General features: G+C 33.2%; 1 protein-coding gene across 8 annotated transcripts in view; it reads right to left on the reverse strand.

The window, feature by feature from the left end:
• C2CD3 (C2 domain containing 3 centriole elongation regulator) overlaps positions 1-22,196 on the reverse strand; it is a 142,084-nt gene that overhangs the window by 111,723 nt on the left and 8,165 nt on the right. For all 8 annotated transcript variants that reach the window (XR_012488376.1, XR_012488375.1, XM_074304051.1 and 5 more), the window contains 4 exons: positions 16,794-17,011; positions 14,590-14,831; positions 303-432; positions 59-208 (listed from right to left, as the gene is read on the reverse strand). Coding sequence is in view for 6 of the 8 variants with exons in the window: in XM_074304047.1 (XP_074160148.1) it covers positions 59-208; positions 303-432; positions 14,590-14,831; positions 16,794-17,011 (740 nt within the window). In the remaining 2 variants the exon portion in view is untranslated. The remainder of the gene's footprint in view (positions 1-58; positions 209-302; positions 433-14,589; positions 14,832-16,793; positions 17,012-22,196) is intronic.

A 22,196-nucleotide genomic window follows, 5' to 3' on the forward strand; every position in this document is an offset into this window, starting at 1 on the left:
GGGATTTAGGCTAGCTGGAAAAAAAAATGCTTTATGTTGCAAAACTATGTTTTTTTACCTGCCCAGAAGCAGCTGTATTGCCTTGGCATCAACTTGAGAGTCATGTTCACGAAAGGCACTTTGAGAAGAAAAAAGGGAGTCTTCAAATGTGGGCATGGTCTCAGCAATCACTGGGTTTTTAGGGCCTACCCCAGAGGATAGTTTGACACTAAGATTTTAAAAAATAATTTAAAAAAATACATTAGTATGATAGCAACTTTTGAGAATTGGATAAGCTGAGGATACTACCACTTAAAACTTACTGAGCTAATGATTTGACAGATTGCTTTCTTGGAGGAGGAACTTCTGTTAACATATTAACAATATCTGGACAAGACTGCATTGTTGAAACAACCATGGCATTGCGAAGCTTATTGCCTTGCTCCAAAAGAGCTAAAGGGAGAGAAAAAAAGAAGAGTCAGAACCCAGAAATTAAATGACAGCAACTGCAGCATATATAATAAAGGCAAGCATGGGTATAGTGATATAGAGAATGGGTTCAAATCATACCTCAAATACTTATTAGCTGTATAATCACGAGCAAATCACTTAATTTCTCACAGCCTCTGTATCCTCATCTGTAAAATGGAGATAATAACACTTGCATATTTTCTGCCTCAGAGGGTTGTTGTGAAGAATACACTTTGTAAAACTTAAAGCTCTATAAAGGAGGTATTATTAATATTATAGAGATCAGAGTTTAAGTCATGTTTCTGCCAACTGCTGTCTTATTTTGGGTAAATTACTAAGCAATAATTTCTGAGCTTCATTTTCCTCCTCTATAAATTGAAGGAATTGGATGATGAGATCTTTATAGTTAAAATCCCTTACAATTCTAAAATTATGAATCTATAAGTCACAGACTTAGAGAATTTAAAATCTTGATACTACAGTTAACCAGTAAACTTTACATTTTCCTCTGCCTTTGAATGCCTTGTCCCTTCATCTCACCACCATCCCTATCTTTTCTATTTTAAAATTATGAACTTATATCAATAGACCCAATCATTTCCATATACAAATAAGACAAAAAGAACTGTATATGAAATCATGAATCTCTATTATACATAATTCTTTAAAAAAATTATACAAAACTTAAAAAATATACTTGACCTAGAAATCCCTAAACTGCCCTACTTGCCTGTATCTCTGACCTTTTTAAAAAATTGATATCATTATTATCCTTTCTGCCAATAACTGTCCACACTTCAAATAGCTTCCTTTGTAACAAACAGATAAGCAAAACAAATACCAATTAGCTGTGGCAGAAAAATGTCTCATTCTGCACCTTTAGCCCATAACTTTTCAATTAAGGCAGGTGAATAAACATTTATGAAGCACCTACTTGGTGCTGGACATTGTATTATCTCTTTTAATCTTTACAACAACCTTGGGAAGTAGGTCCTATTATTATTATAATACCCATTTTACAGTTGAGGAAACTGAAGCAGAGGTTAAGTGACTTATCCAGGGTCATATAGCTAGTAAATATCTGTGGTTGGGCTTGAACTCAAGCCTTTCTAACTCCAGGACAAGTACTCTACCACTGTACCATCCAGTTGTCTTTGTTCAAGAAATGGGAAATATGGTAATCATTAATCTTTTGGAGATACAGTTGTTCCTAACACTGATCAGAATTCTTAAACCTTTCCAAGTTGTTTTTCTTTATAATTGTAGTCAACAAGTACATTTTTTTTCCTTGGTTGTACTTTGCTCTGAATCAATTCATAAAAGTCCATATTTTTCTATTGCAACAAGATTATATTCATGATGTTCTTATTATTTATTCATTTCCTCAAATGTACTTCTTTTACATTCCCTTTTGAGAAATGCAAAAATTGATTTTATAATTTATATTTGATTTCATTCTATAATGGATTTTATCTTATAACTATGTCATACTTCTTTGTCTCTGAACTCAGTTCAGAAATTCAGCAGGCCTATATTGAGTTAAGTTTGGAAATTCATTTCTCCTGTGAATCACTTTTATTCTTACCTCAAGGAAATCTTGGGGAATCCAAGTGGACATCAGAGAGTCTAATCTAGTAGCATCTTTGTATCACCAACCTAATCTTCAAGGATCCCTGGTTTACTACCTAAAGCATGCTGGTGGTCTCTTATTTCTAACCTTGCAGGTAGATTCAAACAATTAACTATTTTAGTCATAGGATGGAAGGACAGAATAGTTGTGAACTTGAGTCCCAATTTCCAACTAATCAGGTTATCCTCATTTCCATGATATTGCCAATCCTATAACCAACTGGATTCTTTCCCCTTTTTTGTTCTTTATTCTAATCTGATAAAAAGAAGCTGCATCTCCTCTTTGGGGTCTTTGGCTTAAAATGAAGCAATCATTGACTCATTCTATTAGCAAGATCTTATTTGGAGAATTTGTCAAATTTCAATTGTGACCATTTGTTTCCAATTCATTGTAACAATAATGACTGTTTTGATGTCTTTTAGGCATAAGTCTAGGGATATCACTGTGTAAAGGACATGAATAATTTTATACTTTATAGGTATAGTTCCAAATTGTTTAACAATGATAATTCTACTGTATACTCGCATGCCTACATTTTAGCAGGTTTTCCAAAACTTACTTTCTTTCTTTTTTTTTTTTTTTTTTTGGCTATTTTTGCCGAGCTGATGTCTGGGAAGTGAAACCTAAGGCCATTTTTTTTTTTTCCCTTTTTGCTGAGGCAACTGGGTTTAAATGACTTACCCAGGGTCACAGTTAGGAAGTATTAAATGTCTGAGGTCACATTTGAACTCAAGTCCTCCTGACTTCAGGAATGGAGCCTAAGGCCACTTTTAATGTGTACTTTTTTTTTTTTTTTAAATCATTAATTATTGGTTCACTTGCATTTCATCTTTTGAAAATTGCCTATTTATATCCTTTAACCCTTCATCTATATTGGGCAATGATGCTTGTTTTCACATAATTTATGCAATTTCCTATACCATTGTCCAATATAGATATTTTATAGGAAACCAACTGAAATTTATAAACTTTGGTCAGGGAATTTTGAAGTAAAGATTTCCCCACCCAGTTAATTGATACCTTTCTAATTTTAACTGTGTTCATTTAATCTGTTAAAAGAAAATCTCATTTTTTATCTAATCAAAGCTTTCCATTTTATCTTCTATAATTATCTCTATCCCTTGGTCAAGAATGTTTCCCCTATCCAGGTAGGAAAGCTATCTTAAATCCTATGGCCTTAATTTATTTGACCTCTTATATCTGAGTCCTATATCCCTTTACAGCTCATTGTGCTATATGATTTGAGATATTGATATAAACTTATCTGTTAGGCTATTTTCCACTTTTCCAAGTTATTTTGGTCAAAAAATGATTGTTCAGGAGTTAGTGTAATTGTGTTTATCAAATATCATGTTAATGTGTCTATTCATTAATTAACTTTATTATTTTACCAGTACCAAATAGCTTTAATGACCTATTATTTATAGTATAGTCTGAAATCTGGTATTGCTAGGTCTTTTCATGTTTTGTCATTTCCTGTTAGGTTCTTACTAAGTGCTAAGTTGGTACTTAACAATTCTCTAGTTCCGGCCTTTGAGGGGAGTTCTACCCCTTTGAACTTCTGGGGAGGAGCTTATATGTTTAAGAGGAAAGCAGATGTCCCGTGGATTCACACGTGAAGAGGACATAGAAAAAGATTCACAGAGAAAAGAAACCTCCTCCCAGAGAAGGATTACAACTGAGAGACGATCAGAACTTGACATATTGGTGCCCACAACATGGGCAAGGACTTTTGCTTATCCTGACAAGGACTTATTCTGAGCCCTTCAAAGGAATTTCCCTTAAGTCTTGAACTTTGTTTTTTTCTTCTGGTTCTATAAATTCACCCTTTAGTGGTTTAATATGGCATTGAATCTGTCCATTTAAGCTGTATGGTCATTTTTGTTTTATTGATACAGTTTAATAATAATCAATTAATAACTGTGATTATTTTAGTCTGTCTTTGAGGCGTTTTGATTATACTGATGTAATTATGTTATGATTGTCAGACTCCATCGGATCTAATACATTATTTAGTTAATCTGAATGGTATTTGTCTCTTTCTCTTATTGGGTCTTATTGGGTTTAATAATACAGAAATTTAAGTGGGCTTAATTTATGTCTTGTTATTTTGCTGAAGTTATTAATAATAGTAATGATAATATTATTGATTTACCCTGATTCTACCTAGAAAGTCCTCTATCATTTTGTTATTATAAGTAATGCTAACTTTTAGATATATAATTTATTAAGGATGAATCAATTTGTCCTTATTTTTAATATTTTATACAAGTATACTTTTATCAAAAAATTGTATCAATTGATGATTTTTATCCTTTTATTTCATTAACATGGATTATGTTTATTTTCCTAATACTGACTCAACTATATATATTTTTAGTATAAATCTAGCCTGGTCAAAGTGTTTACTCTTTTCACTATATTGTTTTAGCTTCTTTGTTAAAATTTTATTCAATATTTTTATAGCAATATTTATGTGAGCTATAGATCTACAGTTTTCCTTATAGGTTCTAACATTCTCTGGTTTAGTGATATATCAGGACCATATTTATTTCAAAGGAGTGTGGTAGGATGCTTGTTTCTTGTTTTTGCAAATAACTTACATAATACTTAAATAAAATTTTTGAGGGGTGTCAGATACATAATAATTATTTACTGATTTTTAAAGGCTGAAGTAAATCCTTACTGACTAAATATTAGAAAGAATTTACCTGGAAAACCATCTGGTTCCAGGTCTTTTTTTCTTTTGGATTTACTTTATAGACTGTTCTTTCCTTTGTTTTCCCCAAAGATTAAATTATTTGAAGTTTCAATTTCTTGTTCTTGTTAACCAGAGTATATTTTTGTTATTTTAAATACGCCTGTATTTCATTTGAGTTATCAGTATTTAGGGCAAACACTTGGCTAAAATAACTTTTTATGATATCATTTATTTTCCATTTATGTTTGAGTTCTTTTTTATTTTTTAATAGTGGCAATTTGAGCTCCCTCTCTTTAATAGTCAGATTAGGTAGTTATTTTATATATTTGCCTCACTATTGTCATTTCCTCTCCCTGAAATTATCTATTGTTTTTATTGTTCATGATGCTCTAATTCTTTAGGATTAAATTATCTAGTCTCCATTTAAGTTTAAATTCTTCAAAGGCATTTAATTGAATTTTTTGGTATTGTATTCAATAAAAGGATGTTTTTAATATTTCTGCTTTTTTGAATTTTGTCACAAAGTTTTTAAGCTTTAACATGTGACAAATTTTTCGCAAGATGTATATCTGAGAAATTTGTATATTCCTTTCTATTGCTTTATTGGAACCACCAGAGAACTATCATATCTACCATTTCCAAAATTCTATTCAGATCTTTAACTTATCTTTTCTTTTATATTTTTAAAGAATATTTGTCTAGTTTGAAAGAGGTATGCTAATGACCCCAACTATTATGGTTTTGTTGTCAATTTTTCATTGTAATTTAATTTTTTTCCCATAATTATGTAGATACTATGTTATTTTGTGCAAATCAATATTTATACTACTTAAATTATTAGTATTTATATAATTATATGCCTGAAGGCATAATGTAATTAATCTGCTTTTCTCTTTTTAACATGGCAGTTTTTATTGTAATCTTATCTAAGATCATGATTATTTACTTGTGCTTTTTAAAAATTCACCTGAAACATAAATTACAGTCCCTCATTTTAAATGTTTAAATTTTTTGTCAGGTGTCTATTTTCCTTTCTTTCTTTCATTCATTTATTTATGTCAGGTGCATTTCTTATAAATATACTGTTGGATTCTGTTTTCAAATCCATTGTACTATCTTTCTGTATTTTAAAGGCAAGTTCATTCCATTCACATTCATGGCAGCTGTTATTTATTTTTCTCTATTATATTCTCTAAAACTTTTATTTTCCTTTCTTACCCCTACCTTACCTACAACTTTTTGCAGAGAATGAAATGGCAAAAAGACTTGCTTGTAGAATAAATTACTAAAGTCTGTGCTGGAGGATTTTGTATTCTTTCTTGGAGGTGATGGGGAGCCAAGCAAGGTTTTGAAATTGGGCAGGCATGAGGTGAAGTTCTGCAGCAGAGGGGTAGCATTATCAGAATAGAAAAGAAGGTATAATCAAGAAATGCTACAAAGGTCACCAAGTGAAATAGAGAGAGAATAGAACAGAACCCAGGTCAGAGCCCTATGGGATAATTACATTTAGACATGACCTGAATGATGACCTAGCAAAGGAGGTGTATTTGTGAGTTATGGAAAGATTAAGGGTATGATCATTTTTATGTGCAGCTAAGCTGGGGTGGAGGAAGAGGTTATGAAAAGTAGGTAGGTTGAAGAAGTGAATAGGTAAGGTGTTTGAGAGAAAGTCATTATGTATGTTCCGCTAGAATGAGGGCAGGTATTGAAAAGAAAAGCTAATTACTAAATTCTGAGTAAAGAAGGGGAATGACCTGGACATCTATAAACAAAAACTATGAGGAGTTTGGGTGGTAGATTTACTTTTTTGGCGAAATCTAAGATTTTCTGCTAACCTGCTCTTTCCCACTGTCTTTTTTAGCTATATAAAAAAAAAAAGCATTTTAAAATTATCTTCATTTGAAGCCTTTGGACTGATATGGCTAAGAAACTTTATCACTTTTTTTAAACTGTCAATTCGGAAGTAATTCCTTACTCCTCTTCAGATCAATCCAGGAAGGACTCTTAAATGAAATAATTGAGGTATTGATCAGAAAAGGGCAAAAGGTACTTGAAAAATGCATCTGCCAGTTTGGAACTATGCTCAAAAAGTTATTAAACTGTGCATACTATTTGACCCAGCAGTATTACTTCTGGGCTTATATCCCAAAGAGATTTAAGAAGGGAAAGGGACCCACACAAAAATGTTTGTGGCAGCCCTTTCTGTAGTGGCTAGAAACTGGAAATTAAATGGATGCTCATCAATTGGAAAATGGCTGAATATATTGTGGTAATGAATGTTTTGGAATATTATTGTTCTCTAAGAAATGACTAGCAGGAGGATTTCAGAAAGGCTTGGAGAGACTTACATGAACTAATGTTAAGTGAAATGAGCAGATCATTATACACAGCAACAAGAAGATTACATGATGATCAATTCTGATGGATATGACTTTCTTCAACAATGAGATGATTGTTCAGTAAAGAAGAGAATCAGCTACACCAAGAGAAAGAACTATAGGAAATGAGTGCAGACCACAACATTGCATTTTCACTCTTTCTGTTATTGTTTGCTTGCATTTTTGTTTTCCTTCTCAGGTTTTTTCCTTTCTTTCTAGTGCATCAAGATAATTGTATAAATATGTATACATATACTGAATTTAACATAGTGAGGACCTCACTAAACCATCCAATCAGTAGTAGCGACGGGTGGTGTGTACAAAGGGCAGGGACTTAATCAATGCAAGCTTATGACTCGCACTTACTGGGAATTCCTCGTTCATGGGGAATAATTGCAATCCCCGATCCCCATCACGAATGGGGTTCAATGGGTTACCCGCGCCTGCCGGCGTAGGGTAGGCACACGCTGAGCCAGTCAGTATAGCACACATGCAGCCCCGGACATCTAAGGGCATCACAGACCTGTTATTGCTCAATCTCGGGTGGCTGAACGCCACTTGTCCCTCTAAGAAGTTAACATGTATTGGACTACCTGTCACCTAGGGGAAGGGTGGGAGGAAGGAGGGGAAAAGTTGGAATAGAAGGTTTTGCAAGGGTCAATGTTAAAAAATTACCCATGCATATGTTTTGTAAATAAGAAATTATAATAAAATTTTTAAAAAATGCATCTTCTCCCCATGTCTTGAAGACAGTAATGTAATGACCTACTTAAGAGAAAATGACTGTGCCTCACAGATTATTACATCTGTTAATTTAAGTACTTTTCTTTAAACCCAACTGGGAAGAAATGCCCTTGAAAAGAGTAGTCAGATTTAAAACTAGAAAGAACCATATTGGGTATCCCTAAGAAATACTATTTAAAATCAATCTTTATGCAAATGGCTCATTACAGAGAACATTTTCTCATATGGCTATCATATACTCAATTGTTTTCAGTATATTTGGATATGTTTTATATATTTGCATTAATTGAACAAATAAGTGCTATATATATAAAATATATATATATATATTTTTTTTTCCACTATATATTCAAATTATTTTCACTGTATTTGGATATGTTTTATATGTTTGCATTAATTAAACAAATGAGTGTGGAACAAATGAATGTTTTATATACATAAAATTTTTTGCTGGCTGCTGTTTTACCCAGTGCTTGACTTGATAAAGCTTATATTTTTATTTCTGGTATGCATGAAGGGGAATTGAACTTCTCTACAATTTTTATGTAGCCATCTTATCTATACATATGAGATGATGGATAGGAAGCAGGCTGATGAAAAAATAAAGTGTACCCTTTGACTATTTCAATTTTTTTTTTTTTCCTATTTTGTAACCACTAGAGCTGTTTTGGGTAATTCTGATTAGTTTGTCATACTTAAACTTAATTTTTTTTTAAATCTACCTGGCAAATTTTATCATTTTTTAAAATATGGAAACTTTGAAATTTGGTAGTGACATGCTTGAGTGTTTTCAGGTTGGGGTTCTTTTGGAAGGTGACTGGTAGATTCTATTCCACTTAGCCTCTGGTTTTAACATTTATTTGGGATTTTAAAATTATTTCTTAAAACATGATCATGATTTTAGGGAGTCTAGTGATTTTAAATGAACTCTTGACATGTTTTACCTGATGTAGTGGATAGAGTGCTTGGCCTAAGGTCAGGAAGACTCATCTTCTTCAGTTCAATTACAGCCTCAGACACTTACTGGCTGTCTGACTAGTAGACAAGTCATTTAACCTTGTATGTCTCAGTTTCTTCATCTGTAAAATGAGCTGGAGAAGGAAATGGCAAACTATTCTAGTATCTTTGCCAAGAAAACCCCAAATGGAGTCATGAAGAGTTAGACGTGACTGAAAAAACAACTAAACAACAACAAAATGAAAATAATAATAGCTACCATATATTTAGCATTTTAAGGTTTGGAAAATTCTTAAAACAGATGTTATCATTATTACTAATTTATAGATGAGAGAAATAAGGTCAATGGAGGCACAGTGACTTGCCTAGAATCATACATCTAGTAACTGTCTGGAGCCTTTGATTCCAAGTCCAGTTTTTCAATTTTTAAAAATTTCTGCCATTTGAAGTAACTGAATTTTGAGTACTTTTTCCTTTATTAAAGATTAAACTGTCCCCTTAGTGTTTTTCAAGGAATTTGTACTTACATAAGGATTGTTCTTTTTTTAAATACATAAGAACCTCTGCCATATTATGTATTCTCTGTCCAAAATTTTTTCTCTAGAGGTCTATTTTTAATTTTACTTTACTTCTTGCTTTATTACTTCAAGACAGTGTCATAGGCCAATTCTCTTACCCTTGCTGTGCTTAAGTTTATCTGTGGAGAGAGTTATTATTTTTTGGTTGGAGAGCACAACTCTTTGTTTTCTCTTAATTCATAGTATTATTTTATCGTGTTTGATAGTTTCTGTTTAATCAGATTTTCCTTTGTGTGGTACCTTTTTCATAACTCTCACTGTGCAGGTTCCTTTACTGTGGCTTGCACTGATGGGGTTCTGGTTGTTTGTTTGTTTAGTGCTAGACTTGTTGGAGTTTACTTACTCTTTTTTTTTTTTTTTTTGGCCTGTAGAACTGGACTTCTCTATAATCTTCATGATGAAGAATAGGAAGGGCAGCATCAGGAAATGTACCCTGATTCATTATCCCTAGCTCTAGCCACACCTTTTCAAACTCTAATACCGAACTACTCTCACCATCCACCTTCTCTTTTCCTAACAATGTGCTGCTGAATGCCACTGAAAGAAATCACAATTGGGTACTGTCTAGGTATACACAGTGCTACAAACATACCAGTCCTTTTACTCTTCCTTGCTTCCCTGTCACAGTCATTTCCAAGACTTCTTAACTACTTCCTATAAGCAGAAGTCTTGCTTCTTCTTGAGAAAAGAACACTAACCTGGAGTTATTGCTTCATCTCAATTTTGCATTTCAAAGCTCCTCAATATCTCCTCTGCTTTAGTTTCTTTTCTTTTCTTTTTTTTTTTGTGTGTGTGCGCAGAGGCAATTGAGGTTAAATGACTTGCCTAGGGCCACATAGCTAGTGAGTCGTGTCAAATTTGAACTCAGGTCCTGACTTCAGGGCTAGTGTTCTAGCCACTGAGACACCTAGCTGCCCCTTCTAATTTAGTTTCTGAAGAAACGATTCTTCTTTTGTGAGAGAGAAGGGGATAGGAGGGACGATAACAAGGACAATTTCTCTCCTTGGCTACTTTATTACAAACTCATGTTTTTCCTGGAAGTAGACCCATTGTCACTTTCTTCTTCCTCACTTCTGTTCTCCTTAGAACAAATTGGCTACCTACAAATATCCCCAGACTTTTTCTCATATTAAAAAAAAATCTTCATTTTATCTTTACAAAGCATTATTCAAATCAATACCTCCCTTGCATTGCCAAACGACCATAAAAAGCTCTTCCTTACAACCCAGTCAATAATATTCAATTAATGAGTATACACTATGTGTCAAACACTGTGGCACTGTACATCTAAGTGCAAAGGTAATGAATTTACCTACAATCTAGTGAGGAAGACAAGCAGCACATACATACAGCATAAATATAAAGGTAATAAATACATATATGTATGCATTGTTATTGTTTTTCAGTCATTTCAGGCATACCCAACTCTTCATGACCCCATTTGGATTTTTTTTTTGACAAAGATAAAGGACTGATTTTTGCCATTTCCTTCTCTAGTTCATTTTATAGATGAAAAACTGAAGCGAACAGGGTGAAGTGACTTGTCCAGGGTGACATAGCTAGGAAGTGTCTGAGACCAGACTTGAACTAAGGTCTTCCTGTCTCCAGGCCTGTTGCTCTATCACCTACCCCAATGTGTACACACATGTACACACACACACACACAAACTGGTTTAGGGGAAAAGAATGAGCCTCAGTTTTATACATGTTGAGTTTAAGATATCACATCTGGTTTGAAAGATCCAACAGGCAAATTAGTAATATGGGAAATTCTGAGAGATTGGTGCTAGAAAACAGAGAAATCTTTAACTTTGGAGTTATCTACAAATAGATAACATTAAATCTATGGAACTGGTAACAGACGTTTTAAAACATTCACAGTTAGGAGATATATAAATGATGAGCCAGCTAAAAAGATTAAAATGGAACTATTGAGCAGATAAAAGTGAGGAAAACAGTACCAAGAAAACCCAAAGAAAAGAGGGTAAGAAGGTCAAATGCAAGAAGTAGATCAAGTATTAGGATGAGAAAAGGTCATCAGCTTTGACTTCTTAAAAAAAAAATTTCATTCTAAACTTGACACTAAATAAATGGGATTTCCACAAAAATGATAGAAAAAAAATATTATCCATAAAGTGACAGATTACTGTTAGATATAGTTAGCATTTCGTCTTTTGTATATTATAAGCAGAATCAATAACTTTCAAAGATGTCCTGCAAAACTATCAGATTTGGCAATCAAGAGATCATTGGCAACTTTGGAGAAAGCAGTTTCAGTTGAATGAAGTCAGAGATTAGACTGTTAACGGGTTAAAGAATGAGAGGAAAAGACGTGGCAACAGTGAATGCAGATAATTTTTTCAGGGAGTTTGAGAAAAGGGGGTGAGATATAGGATGATAGGGTCTAGTTAAGAATGAAGGAAACTTAGCAATGTTTAAAGCCAGTAAGGCAAGAACAAATAGACAGATTTTTAAAATGGAGGAGAAATGACTGAGGATGTAGTCTACTGTATAAAGTGATACAGGAAAGCTTGGCATTAGCAAAGAGAAGGGCCACTCCTTTGAAATTTGGGTTACATATTTCAATATGATTTGATTGAAATTACTCTCAAAGGTTAACAACAATATCTCAAATTCTGAATTCAATCTACCCTTTCTAAAATATAGTACTATAGTCTACCTCTTTATTTCTTGCTCCTGAGTTTTTGTGGAGTTACTCTTACTTGGTTCTGACCACCTGTCTGACATTAATTCTATGCTAGATAATTATGTGCTTTGTAGTATCCTACAGGCATTATAAGAATGTATCTCAGGACTTTGGGTCATCTTTTCTTCCTTCTCCATACTTTCTCGTAGTTATCTCATCAGCTCACTATGGTTTCAATGATCAACTCTATGCAGTTGATTCCCAAACCTATATATCCAGCCTTATCTTGCTTCTGTGCATCAGTATTCCATCTCCAAATGTCTGGTAAACATCTCTATCAGTGCGTCACACAGACATCTCAAATGCAACACATGCAAAACAGAACATAATATCTTTCCCTCAAAACTCACTGTCTTTCTCAACTTTCCTATTTCTCTTAAAGGAATTGCCATCTTTCTATTCATTTAGGTTCTGAATCTTACAGCTAACCCTGATTGTTCATTCTCACTCACTTCTGTATTCCATCAATTGCCAAGTCCTTTAGGTTACCTCCACAATATTCTCTCATCTGTCCTCTTTTCTCTACTGACTTATCTCCACCTTAGTTCAGGCTCTCATCAGGCACACCCACTCTGTGGATGAGAGATGAAATGATTGAAGAAACAAAGGCATGCTCTTCCATGCATATCAATTTATTAAGCATTGCATGTTAATTTCCCAATAAATAGGAACAAGGTCTTTTTCTCAACTTAGGGATGAATTCCAAATGAAGAGGAAGTAAGACTTTTAAACATTAAAAATAATCAAATAAAATCAGTTAATTAAAAGAAAACAATACAAAATTAGGCAATCTGATTTCTAACTGGAGAAAAGATTTTAGTGACATTCCAAGTTGGGAGGGAGAGTGAATAGGTGATCCCTCAATAAGATCCCTGAGAAGTGATCATTGAGCTTCCAAAGATTTCCAGTAATAGGAAATCTTACTACTTGTCTGAGCAACCAAACTTATTGTTATACAGTTCTAGAACATGGTTGCCTACTATTATGATGGCTATTTTTTCCTTGCTGAGATCAAAAATTGAAGAGTTTGCTCTTAGAAGTGGCTATGGACTTGTATATTCACGATAAGTTGTTTTCTTTTCAATCTGTCATGAGAAGGATCTCATCCAAGCTATGTACCTTCAAATATCTTCGGAGGCATTTCTCGCTTTTGTGTTGTCTTTCAATTTACTGATACTTACAATCCTAATTTGAATTCTCATTTACCTTTTGTTTGTTTTCTGCTTAGATCTTTCTTCTAGTCTGGCTAATTAAGGAAAAGATGTAAAGCCTTTTTACCTTCCCCTTTAGTAGGAAGATCAATTTGTTACTTGGTACATACCTAGTTGTTTTCTTGTAACTGAAAAACAGACATATCTGAACTCACCTTCTTTGTCAACTAAAAACTAGATTCTGTTATATATGGTTCACAGTAGTGTCTGCTAATTTTCTCTACAAATTTCTCCTTTCTTTCACCTCCACCAGTCTTCTACCCCCCATTTGCAATGGCCTACAAAATCCTCTTATTCTGAAAGCTAATTATCCTATTTTCCAGAAAAAAAAAAAAGAAAAAAAAATCAATAAAAAAGGGTGTTTAACCCTGGATTCCCCTTATTCAATCAGTATCTTACATTTGTATACAAGGCTTACAAAACCATCTCATCTCCCTAGATCTTTACAAGCATTACCATTTCTATTTAGTCAGAAATCTGAGGGAAAGTAGTTTAAATCAACTACTAGAAATAACAAGTAGTGCCCAAAATCAAATCTAGATTTTCTGAATCCAAACTGAATATTCTTTTTATTAGACCACTTTTACCTCTCGATTTCCAAATATATTTGGAAAGCCCTGTTAGAAGTCCTATATCACTTACTTCTTCTCATCCTTTCTTCTACAGCTGCTTAACACTGCATTTGTGTCCAACATTCTGTTTTACATTCTTATGCTGTGTTCCAAGATCCCTTTTAACATAATACATTCTATAAGTATGACACTTCCTGCTCCTAGACTCAGTTCGTCTGCTTCCAGTATTACTATTAAGTAAAATGAGTAGCATCAAAATTTTAATATTTGTATCTGATAGTTATGTAAAGTAGTGGTTCTTAAACTTTTCCACAATGGTAGAACCCTTCTGTTTACACAAAATTTTGGTGGGCTTATTTCACTAAATCCTCTAAAATTATTATTTTTTATGTTTATTTAAAAATAATATTCATTTAAGAAAAGAATTGGGGGTTTTCAGGGTTATATGTAGCACATTCATTTTGATATAGCTTTACAGCTTTCAAAGTACCATATATATGTTATTTCATTTGAATGACAAAAGTCCTATGAGGTAGCTATTATGATTATTTTCCTGATTTTACAGATGAAGAAATTGAGGCCCAAATCAGTTAAGCAGTTTTCCCAAGATCACATAGCCAGTAAAAACTAGTGGAAAGGGGGAAAACAAGGAGTTACCTACCTGAAAGGAGGTCTTTTGTGGGGGGTTTATTCAAAGGATGAACCTGTGAATCACTTTGACTCTCTGCAGCTCTCCTAATATGAGTATCATGTACTGAGATGGTGGGACAAGATACCTGCTTCTTTACAGGTTCTTGTTCTACTGTTTCATCCTGTATATGCTGCTTGGAATTTAGATGAGGCTGTGATCCCAAGAAAGAATCCACTACAGAGTTCTCTGGAAAGTACAAGTGGTCCTTTCCCCTGTTTTAAATTAAGGAAAGAAAAAGAACTTGTTAGTAGACAAGGCAAAATCCAAATGAATCACAAATAAGAGTATGTCATGTGAATACAACCTTTCCATTCAAATGTACATTTGTTGGGGACAATTACAAAGTGTCAATGGCCCATGCAGCTCACAGTCTATTAGCAGTAAAGAGTCGCATGTACCAAACAATAGTCTACTTAGTACTTTGAAGCTCATCTTAAAACCTCACAAAATAGATCACTCTTGTTTTCAAGGAAATCTTGAAAGCTTACAAAGCATTTTCTTATATCCTATGAAGGATGTGGGGAGAAGAGATGAGAAACACAGGTCTGGATAGGACTCTAGTAGCCACCTAATTCAACGTGTATCTAAAAAAGGCTTTTCTCTATAACAAACCCAAAATAAGTTTTTATTCAGTGTTTCTACAAATCTCTTCAATAAGAGAAAATCCACCATTTTTTCAAGCAGTCCACTCCATTCTAGCCAGGTTGAATTATTACATCAATCTTAAAAGTGCCTCCTCTAATATCTACCCCATTGCTACCAGTTCTACTACTTACAAAGTATTTGGGTATGAGAGAAAATTAAGATAAATTAAGTATGGAGAGGAAAACCCATGACTTATTCATTAGCCAGTGTCCCAGAGTATAGAGCTTGCTGCTGAGTGATGCCAAATGTAGCTATAAGATCACTGGGATAGAGAAGAGATGCTGAGGAAGGAGCTAAACTTCTATGAGACTTCTAAGAAAGGAGATTAATTCCATTTGGAAGTAATGATTAGCTGTTAAGATCATGGACAAGGTAGTCCTCGAGCTGGACCCTTGCATACAAGAAAAAATATAATAGAAAAAGGCAGAGAATATATTCAAGACTGAAAGAAGGCCTAAATTCAGGGAAAGGTGAGGAATTCAATTTAGGAATAAAAAGCTCACTTTGGAAAATTGGGTGAGTATAAGATTGTGGAGGAAATTGAATGTTAGTCTAAAGAGTTTAGGATTAATTTGGTAGGCAATACAGAGACACTGAAATATTTTGAAAAGGAATGAAGTGATCAAAGCTGTTCTCTAAGATGACTAATAATAAGAAAATGCAAATTAAGGCAATTCTGAGATTAGTGAAGCTATTAATTGGTCCAGACATTCTGGAAAGCAATTTGAAACTTTGTCCCTGAAGTTATTAAGCTATGCCTGTGTTATGCATATGCATAATATATATATATAATATGCATACATATGCATACTAGACTCACCAATACTACTAGAAGGTCTACACCTCAAAAAGAACAATGAAAAGAGATTCAAATGTATAAAAATATCTGTAGCAGCTCTTTTTGTGATGGCAAAGACATTTATTAGGGAATGGCTGAACAAACTATGGTATAAATGTAATGGAATATTATTATTTGTATTGCTTAAATATGAATGTTTTCTTTTTGTTTTTTTTCCAACAGGGTTGGAAGGAGAGGGGGAAAAAGATCTTTATTAATTGAAACAAATTAAAAAGACAAATGGCAACACATACGGGATAGAATGGAGGAAAGAATACTAGAGACAAATCAGGATATTCTCACAGTAATCTTAAGTCCATGGCCTACAGTGGTAGCTATTATGAAGTAGAGACAGGAGGCAAAAATGCAAAAGTTGTTGTGGAGGTAGAATCAATATGTCCTAAATACTCATTAGAAGGAGAATAAGAAAGAGAGAAGAATCAAAAATGACTTCGAAACAGGAACTAAGGAGAACAGTGGTACTATGCCATTAACAGAAAAAAGGAAGTCAGGTTTCATTAAAAACAAAACAAAAAATTCCTTTCTTTTTTCAAATCAACAGCTAAAATATTACTGCTTTCCTCCTTTCTTGTCCTCCATACCAAATTATAAATAAAAACAGAAATTGCGAGAGTATTAGGAGAGATGACAGTTTATAGATAACTTGACATGTATTACAAATGGAAATTACCTGGGAGTAGTGGTTCTGCTACTTGTTAATGACTCTTTCCCACCAGTATTGGTCATTGGAAGTGTATGAGCTCGTGTCATCCCAGAAAGCTGAGCTTTGCTGGGTTCAATATTTTCTCCGAATCCCTGATCCAGTAACAGTGCATCTCCACTCATGTCAGTGGTAATAGAGCTGCAATTGTCAAAAGTTGCTGACAAAGGTTCTAATACAAGCAATATCTGAAAACAAAAGTAAAAACAAATAACCATCACCAGCACAACCTAAGTGTTTGGTATGAAGAATAGCAATCAGCAAATAATATATGCAGCAAAGTAAGATGGAAGAAGATTGAAAAGGTCAGAAAGTGCCAAGTTACTACTTGCTTTGAATGTCAGAGGATTTTATATTTGCCCTTATGGGGTCATTGGAATCTACTGAATAGAAGTGGCAATTTGGTCAGATTGTACTAGATGAATCTGACAGTTATGCAGAGGAGACACTGGCATGAGATTTGGGGAAGGCAGAGCCACCAGTAGGTTATTGCAATAGTCCAAGTGTGAGGGCTTAAAGATTTGCAGCAGGGTGGTGAGTGTCAAAAGAGAGAAGGGACTTATATGAGAGATAATATTATGGTAGATTCAATAAGAGTTGGAAACAGATTCAGTATGGGGGCTATGAGGAATCAAGGTTGACACCTTGGTTGTGAACATGAATGACTCAAGATGGTTATCTCAACAGTAACAAGAAAATCAGGAAAAAGAAAGAGATTAAGAGGGGAAATATAATAATTTCAATTTTAGACATGTCTTTTTTTATTTAAGATGTTTGAGGGACAATCAGTTCAAGATATGAGTCATATTGGGAGAGAAAAACAGGAAAAACCACGAGAGAAAAAAAAAACAAACAGGAAAATATTATTCATTCTCCATAGTTCTCTCTGGATATAGATGGCATTTTCCATCCAAAGTATATTAAAATTTCTTTGGATCACTGAACTATAGAAAAGAACCCAAGTCGATCATTTTTGATCACACAATCTTGTTGCTGCCGTGTACAATATTTTCCTGGTGCTACTTGCTATACTCAGCATTATTTCATGTAAATTTTTCCAGGATTTTCTGAAATCAGCCTGTTCACTTCTTATAGAACAATAATATTCCATTATTTTCATATTCTATAACTTATTCAGTCATTCATCCATTCATTTTCCAATTCCTTATCATTAAAAAAAAAAAAAAAAAAAAAAGCTGCTACAACCATTTTTACACATGTGGGTCCTTTTCCCTCTTTGATGATTTCCTTGGGATATAGACCCAGACCTGGCACTGCTGGATGAAAAGGTATGTACATTTTGATAGTCCTTTGGATATAGTTTGAAATTGATCTCCAGAATGGCCAGATCACTTCAAAACTTTACCAACAATGCACTGGTGTCCTAGTTTTCCCATATCACCTCCAACATTTATCAACTTTTCCTATCATTTTAGCCAATCTCATAAATGTGAGGTGGTACCTCAGAGTTGTTTTAATTTGCATTTCTCTAATCAATAGAGATTTAGAGCATTTTTTCATATGACTATAGATGCCTTAAATTTCTTTATCTGAGAATTACCTACCCATTATCTTTTGACCATTTATCAACTGGAGAATGTTTTGTATTCTTATAAAATTGACTCAGTTTTCTATATAGTTTAGAAACGAGGTTTTTATCAGAAACACTGGCTATAAAAATTATTTCCCAAACTGAGTGGTTGCCCATCAGTTGGGGAATGGCTGAATAAATTATGGTATATTAATGTTATGGAATATTATTGTTCCATAAGAAAAGATCAGCACGATGATTTCAGAGAGGCCTGGAAAGACTTACATAAACTGATACTAAGGGACATGAGCAGAACCAAGAGATCACTGTACAAGGCAACAACAAGATCATGCAATGATCAACATAGTTCTTTTGAACAATGGGTTGAGAGACATCTGCACTGAGAGGACTGTGTGAATCACAACATAGTATTTTGACTTTTTTGTTGTTGTCTGCTTGCTTTGTTTCCTTTCTCACTTTTTTCCTTTTTAATCTGATTGTTGTGCAGCATAAATGTGGAAATATGTATAGGAAAATTGCATATGTTTAACATATGTTAGATTACTTGCTGTTTAGGGGAAGGGAGAAAAATTTGTAATGGTGAATGTTGAAAACTATCTTTGCATATATTTTGAAAATATATTTGAAAATAAAAAGCTATTATTTAAAAAAAAATTTGTTTCCCAGATTTCTGCTTCCCTTCTATTCTTGGCTGCACTGGTTTTGTTTGTGCAATTTTTTTTGTCAAATAGTGTGTTCTTATCCCAGAAGCTGGAATCTTTGGATTTATCAAATACAATATACAATAGTCATAGATTATTGTGTCTTGTGTACTTAAACTATTCCATAGATCCACTAGTCTATTTATTAGTCAGTACCAGATGGTTTTGATGACTACTGCTTGATAATTGAGTTTTAGGTATAGTACTGATAGGCCATTATCCTTAAAAATTTTTTTTTTCCCACTAATTCTGTTGATATTCTTGACCTTTTCTTTTTCCAGATGAATTTACCATTTTTTCCCCTAGCTCTATAAAGTAATTTTTTGACAGATGGGTATGGCCCTGAATAAATAAGACTAATTTAGGTAGAATTGTCATTGTGTTAATTAGCTTGGTCTACACATGAGTAATGGATATTTTCCCAATTTTTTAGATCTGACTTTATTTGTATGTAAGTGTCGTGTCTTATAATTATGTTCATATAGTTCCTGATTTTATCTTGATAGGTAGATTCCCAAATATTTTATTTTATTTATAGTTATTTTAAGTGGAATTTTTCTATCTCTTGCTGTTAGGCTTTGTTCATAACATAGAAGTGCTGATGATTTATTTGGGTTTATTTTATATCCTGCAATTTTGCTAAAGTTGTAAATTATCTTAAGTGGTTTTTTCAGTTGATCTTCTAGGATTCTCTAAGTATATCATCATATCATCTGCAAAGAGTGATTATTTCATTTCCTGACTTTACACTTTACTTCAATTTTTTTCTTTTTTTATCGATAAAGCCAACATTTCTAGTACAATATTGAATAATAGTGGTGATAATAAGCATCCTTGTTTCACCCCAGATCTCGCTGGGAATACTTTTAGCTTCTCTCTATTACATATAATGTATGCTGATGGTTTTAGATAGATGCTAGTTATCATTTTCCCCTATTCTCTCATGTTTTTAATCTATTAAAAATGGGTGTTGTATTTTTTCAAAAGCCTTTTCTGCATCTATGGAGATAATCATATCACTTCTATTAGTTTTGTTACTGATATAATCAATTATGCCAATAGTTTTCCTGATATTGAATCAGTCCTGCTTTCCTGGTATAAATCTCACTTGGTCATCATGTATTTTCAGTGATAAGTTAGTTGCAATGTCTTTGCTAATATTTTATTCACAATTTTTGCATCAATATTCATTAGGCTGCTCAATATTTTTTTTCTCTTCTTAGTTTAGATATCAGCACCATATTGTGTCATATAAGGAATTTAGCAGGACTCCTTATTTGCTTATTTTTCCAAATAGTTTATTATTATTATCATTAATAGTATTGGAATTACTGTTCTTAAATGTTTGCTAGAATTTACTTGTGAATCCATTCTAGCCTTGGAGATTTTTTCTTAGGGTGTTCATTAATGATTTGTCCAATTTTTTTTTTAAAGGGTGTCATTTAGGTATTTTATTTCCTCTTCTGTTAATTTGGGCAAATTACATTTTTGTAAATATTCATCCATTTCAATTAGATTGTCAGATTTGCTGGCAGATAGTTGGGCAAAACAGCTCCTAATTATTGTTTTACCTTCTTCATTGTTGGTTAATTTACCCTTTTCATTTTTGATGCTGGTAATTTGGTTTTCTTTTTCTAAACATATTAACCAAAGATTTACCTATTTTATTGGTTTTTTTCATAAAATCAACTTACTTTTATTTATAAGTTCAATAGTTTTATTACTTTCAATTTTATTAATCTCTGATTTTAAGAATTTCTAGTTTGATATTTAATTGGGGGTTTTAAATTTGTTCTTTTTCTAGCTTCTTTGAGTTGCATGCCCAATTGATTTATCTATTCTTTTCCTATTTTATTCATGTAAGCATTTAGAGATAAAAAAATTTCTCCTAAGAGTGCTTTGGCTGCATCTCATAAGTTTTGGCTTGTTCTCTGATTGTTTTACTGACTTGTTGTTTGACCTACTTATTCTTTAGGATTAGATTATTTAATTTCCAATTAGTTTTTAGTCTATTTTCCCCTGGCCTTTTATTGCATATAATTTTTATTGCATCATGATCTGAAAAAGGTGCATTTGCTATTTCTGCTTTTCTGCATTTGATTATGAAAATTTTATGCCCAACACGTGGTCAATTTTTGTGTGAGTTTTCATGTACTATCAAGAAAAAGATAATATTCCTTTCTATCCCCATTTAATTTTCTCCAGAGGTCTATGATATTCAAATTTTCTAAGATTCCACTAACTTCCCTAACTTCTTTTTTATTTTGTGATTAGATTTATCTAATCCTGAGAGGGGAAGATTGTGGTCCCCGGCTAATCTTACTATTTATTTCTTCCTGTAATTGACTTAACTTTTTCTCTAAGAATCTGGATGCTGTACCATTTGGTGCATATGTTTAGTATTGATACCACTACATTGTCTATGATACCTTTTAAGAATAAGTAGTTTCCTTCCTTATTAATTAGGACTTTGCTCTGAGATCAGAACTGCTAACCCTGCTTTTTTGCTCCAGCTGAAGCAAAATATATTCTGCTCCAGCTGAAGCAAAATATATTCTGCTCCAGACTTTTATTTTCCTTTTTTCTCTGCCTTCACTATAGGATAAAATAAATTTCCACACCCAATTGAGTGTGTGTTATTCCCTCTTTGGGCCAAAACTGACAAGATTAAGAATGGACAATGCTCATCTTTTTTTCTTTCCTGTAATAGATCTTTTGTGCCTCTTCATATTTTACCTCCTCTTTCCTTTTTTTTCCCAGTACAATCCTTCTACCCTTTATCTTTAAAAAAAAATTATCATATCTAAGTCAACTTATACCCATATCCTCTGTTTATGTATTTTATAATACCATCATCCCATGTAGGCATGGGTTTTTTTCCCTTTCTTATTTTCCTTTTTATATTTCTGTTGTATCTTGCATTTGTAGATCAAATTTTCCATTCAGTTCTAGTCTTTACAAAAGAAATGATTGAAAGTTCCCTACTTCATTGATAATCCATCTCCACTCCTGAAAGATGATGCTTAGTCTCACTGGGTAATTGATTCTTGATTATAATCCAAGATGCTTTGCATTCCAGAATAGGGTATTTCAGGCCCTCAAATTCCGTACTGAAGAAAC

This window comes from Sminthopsis crassicaudata, chromosome 3, assembly GCF_048593235.1.
Source record: "Sminthopsis crassicaudata isolate SCR6 chromosome 3, ASM4859323v1, whole genome shotgun sequence".
Classification (NCBI taxonomy): domain Eukaryota; kingdom Metazoa; phylum Chordata; class Mammalia; order Dasyuromorphia; family Dasyuridae; genus Sminthopsis; species Sminthopsis crassicaudata.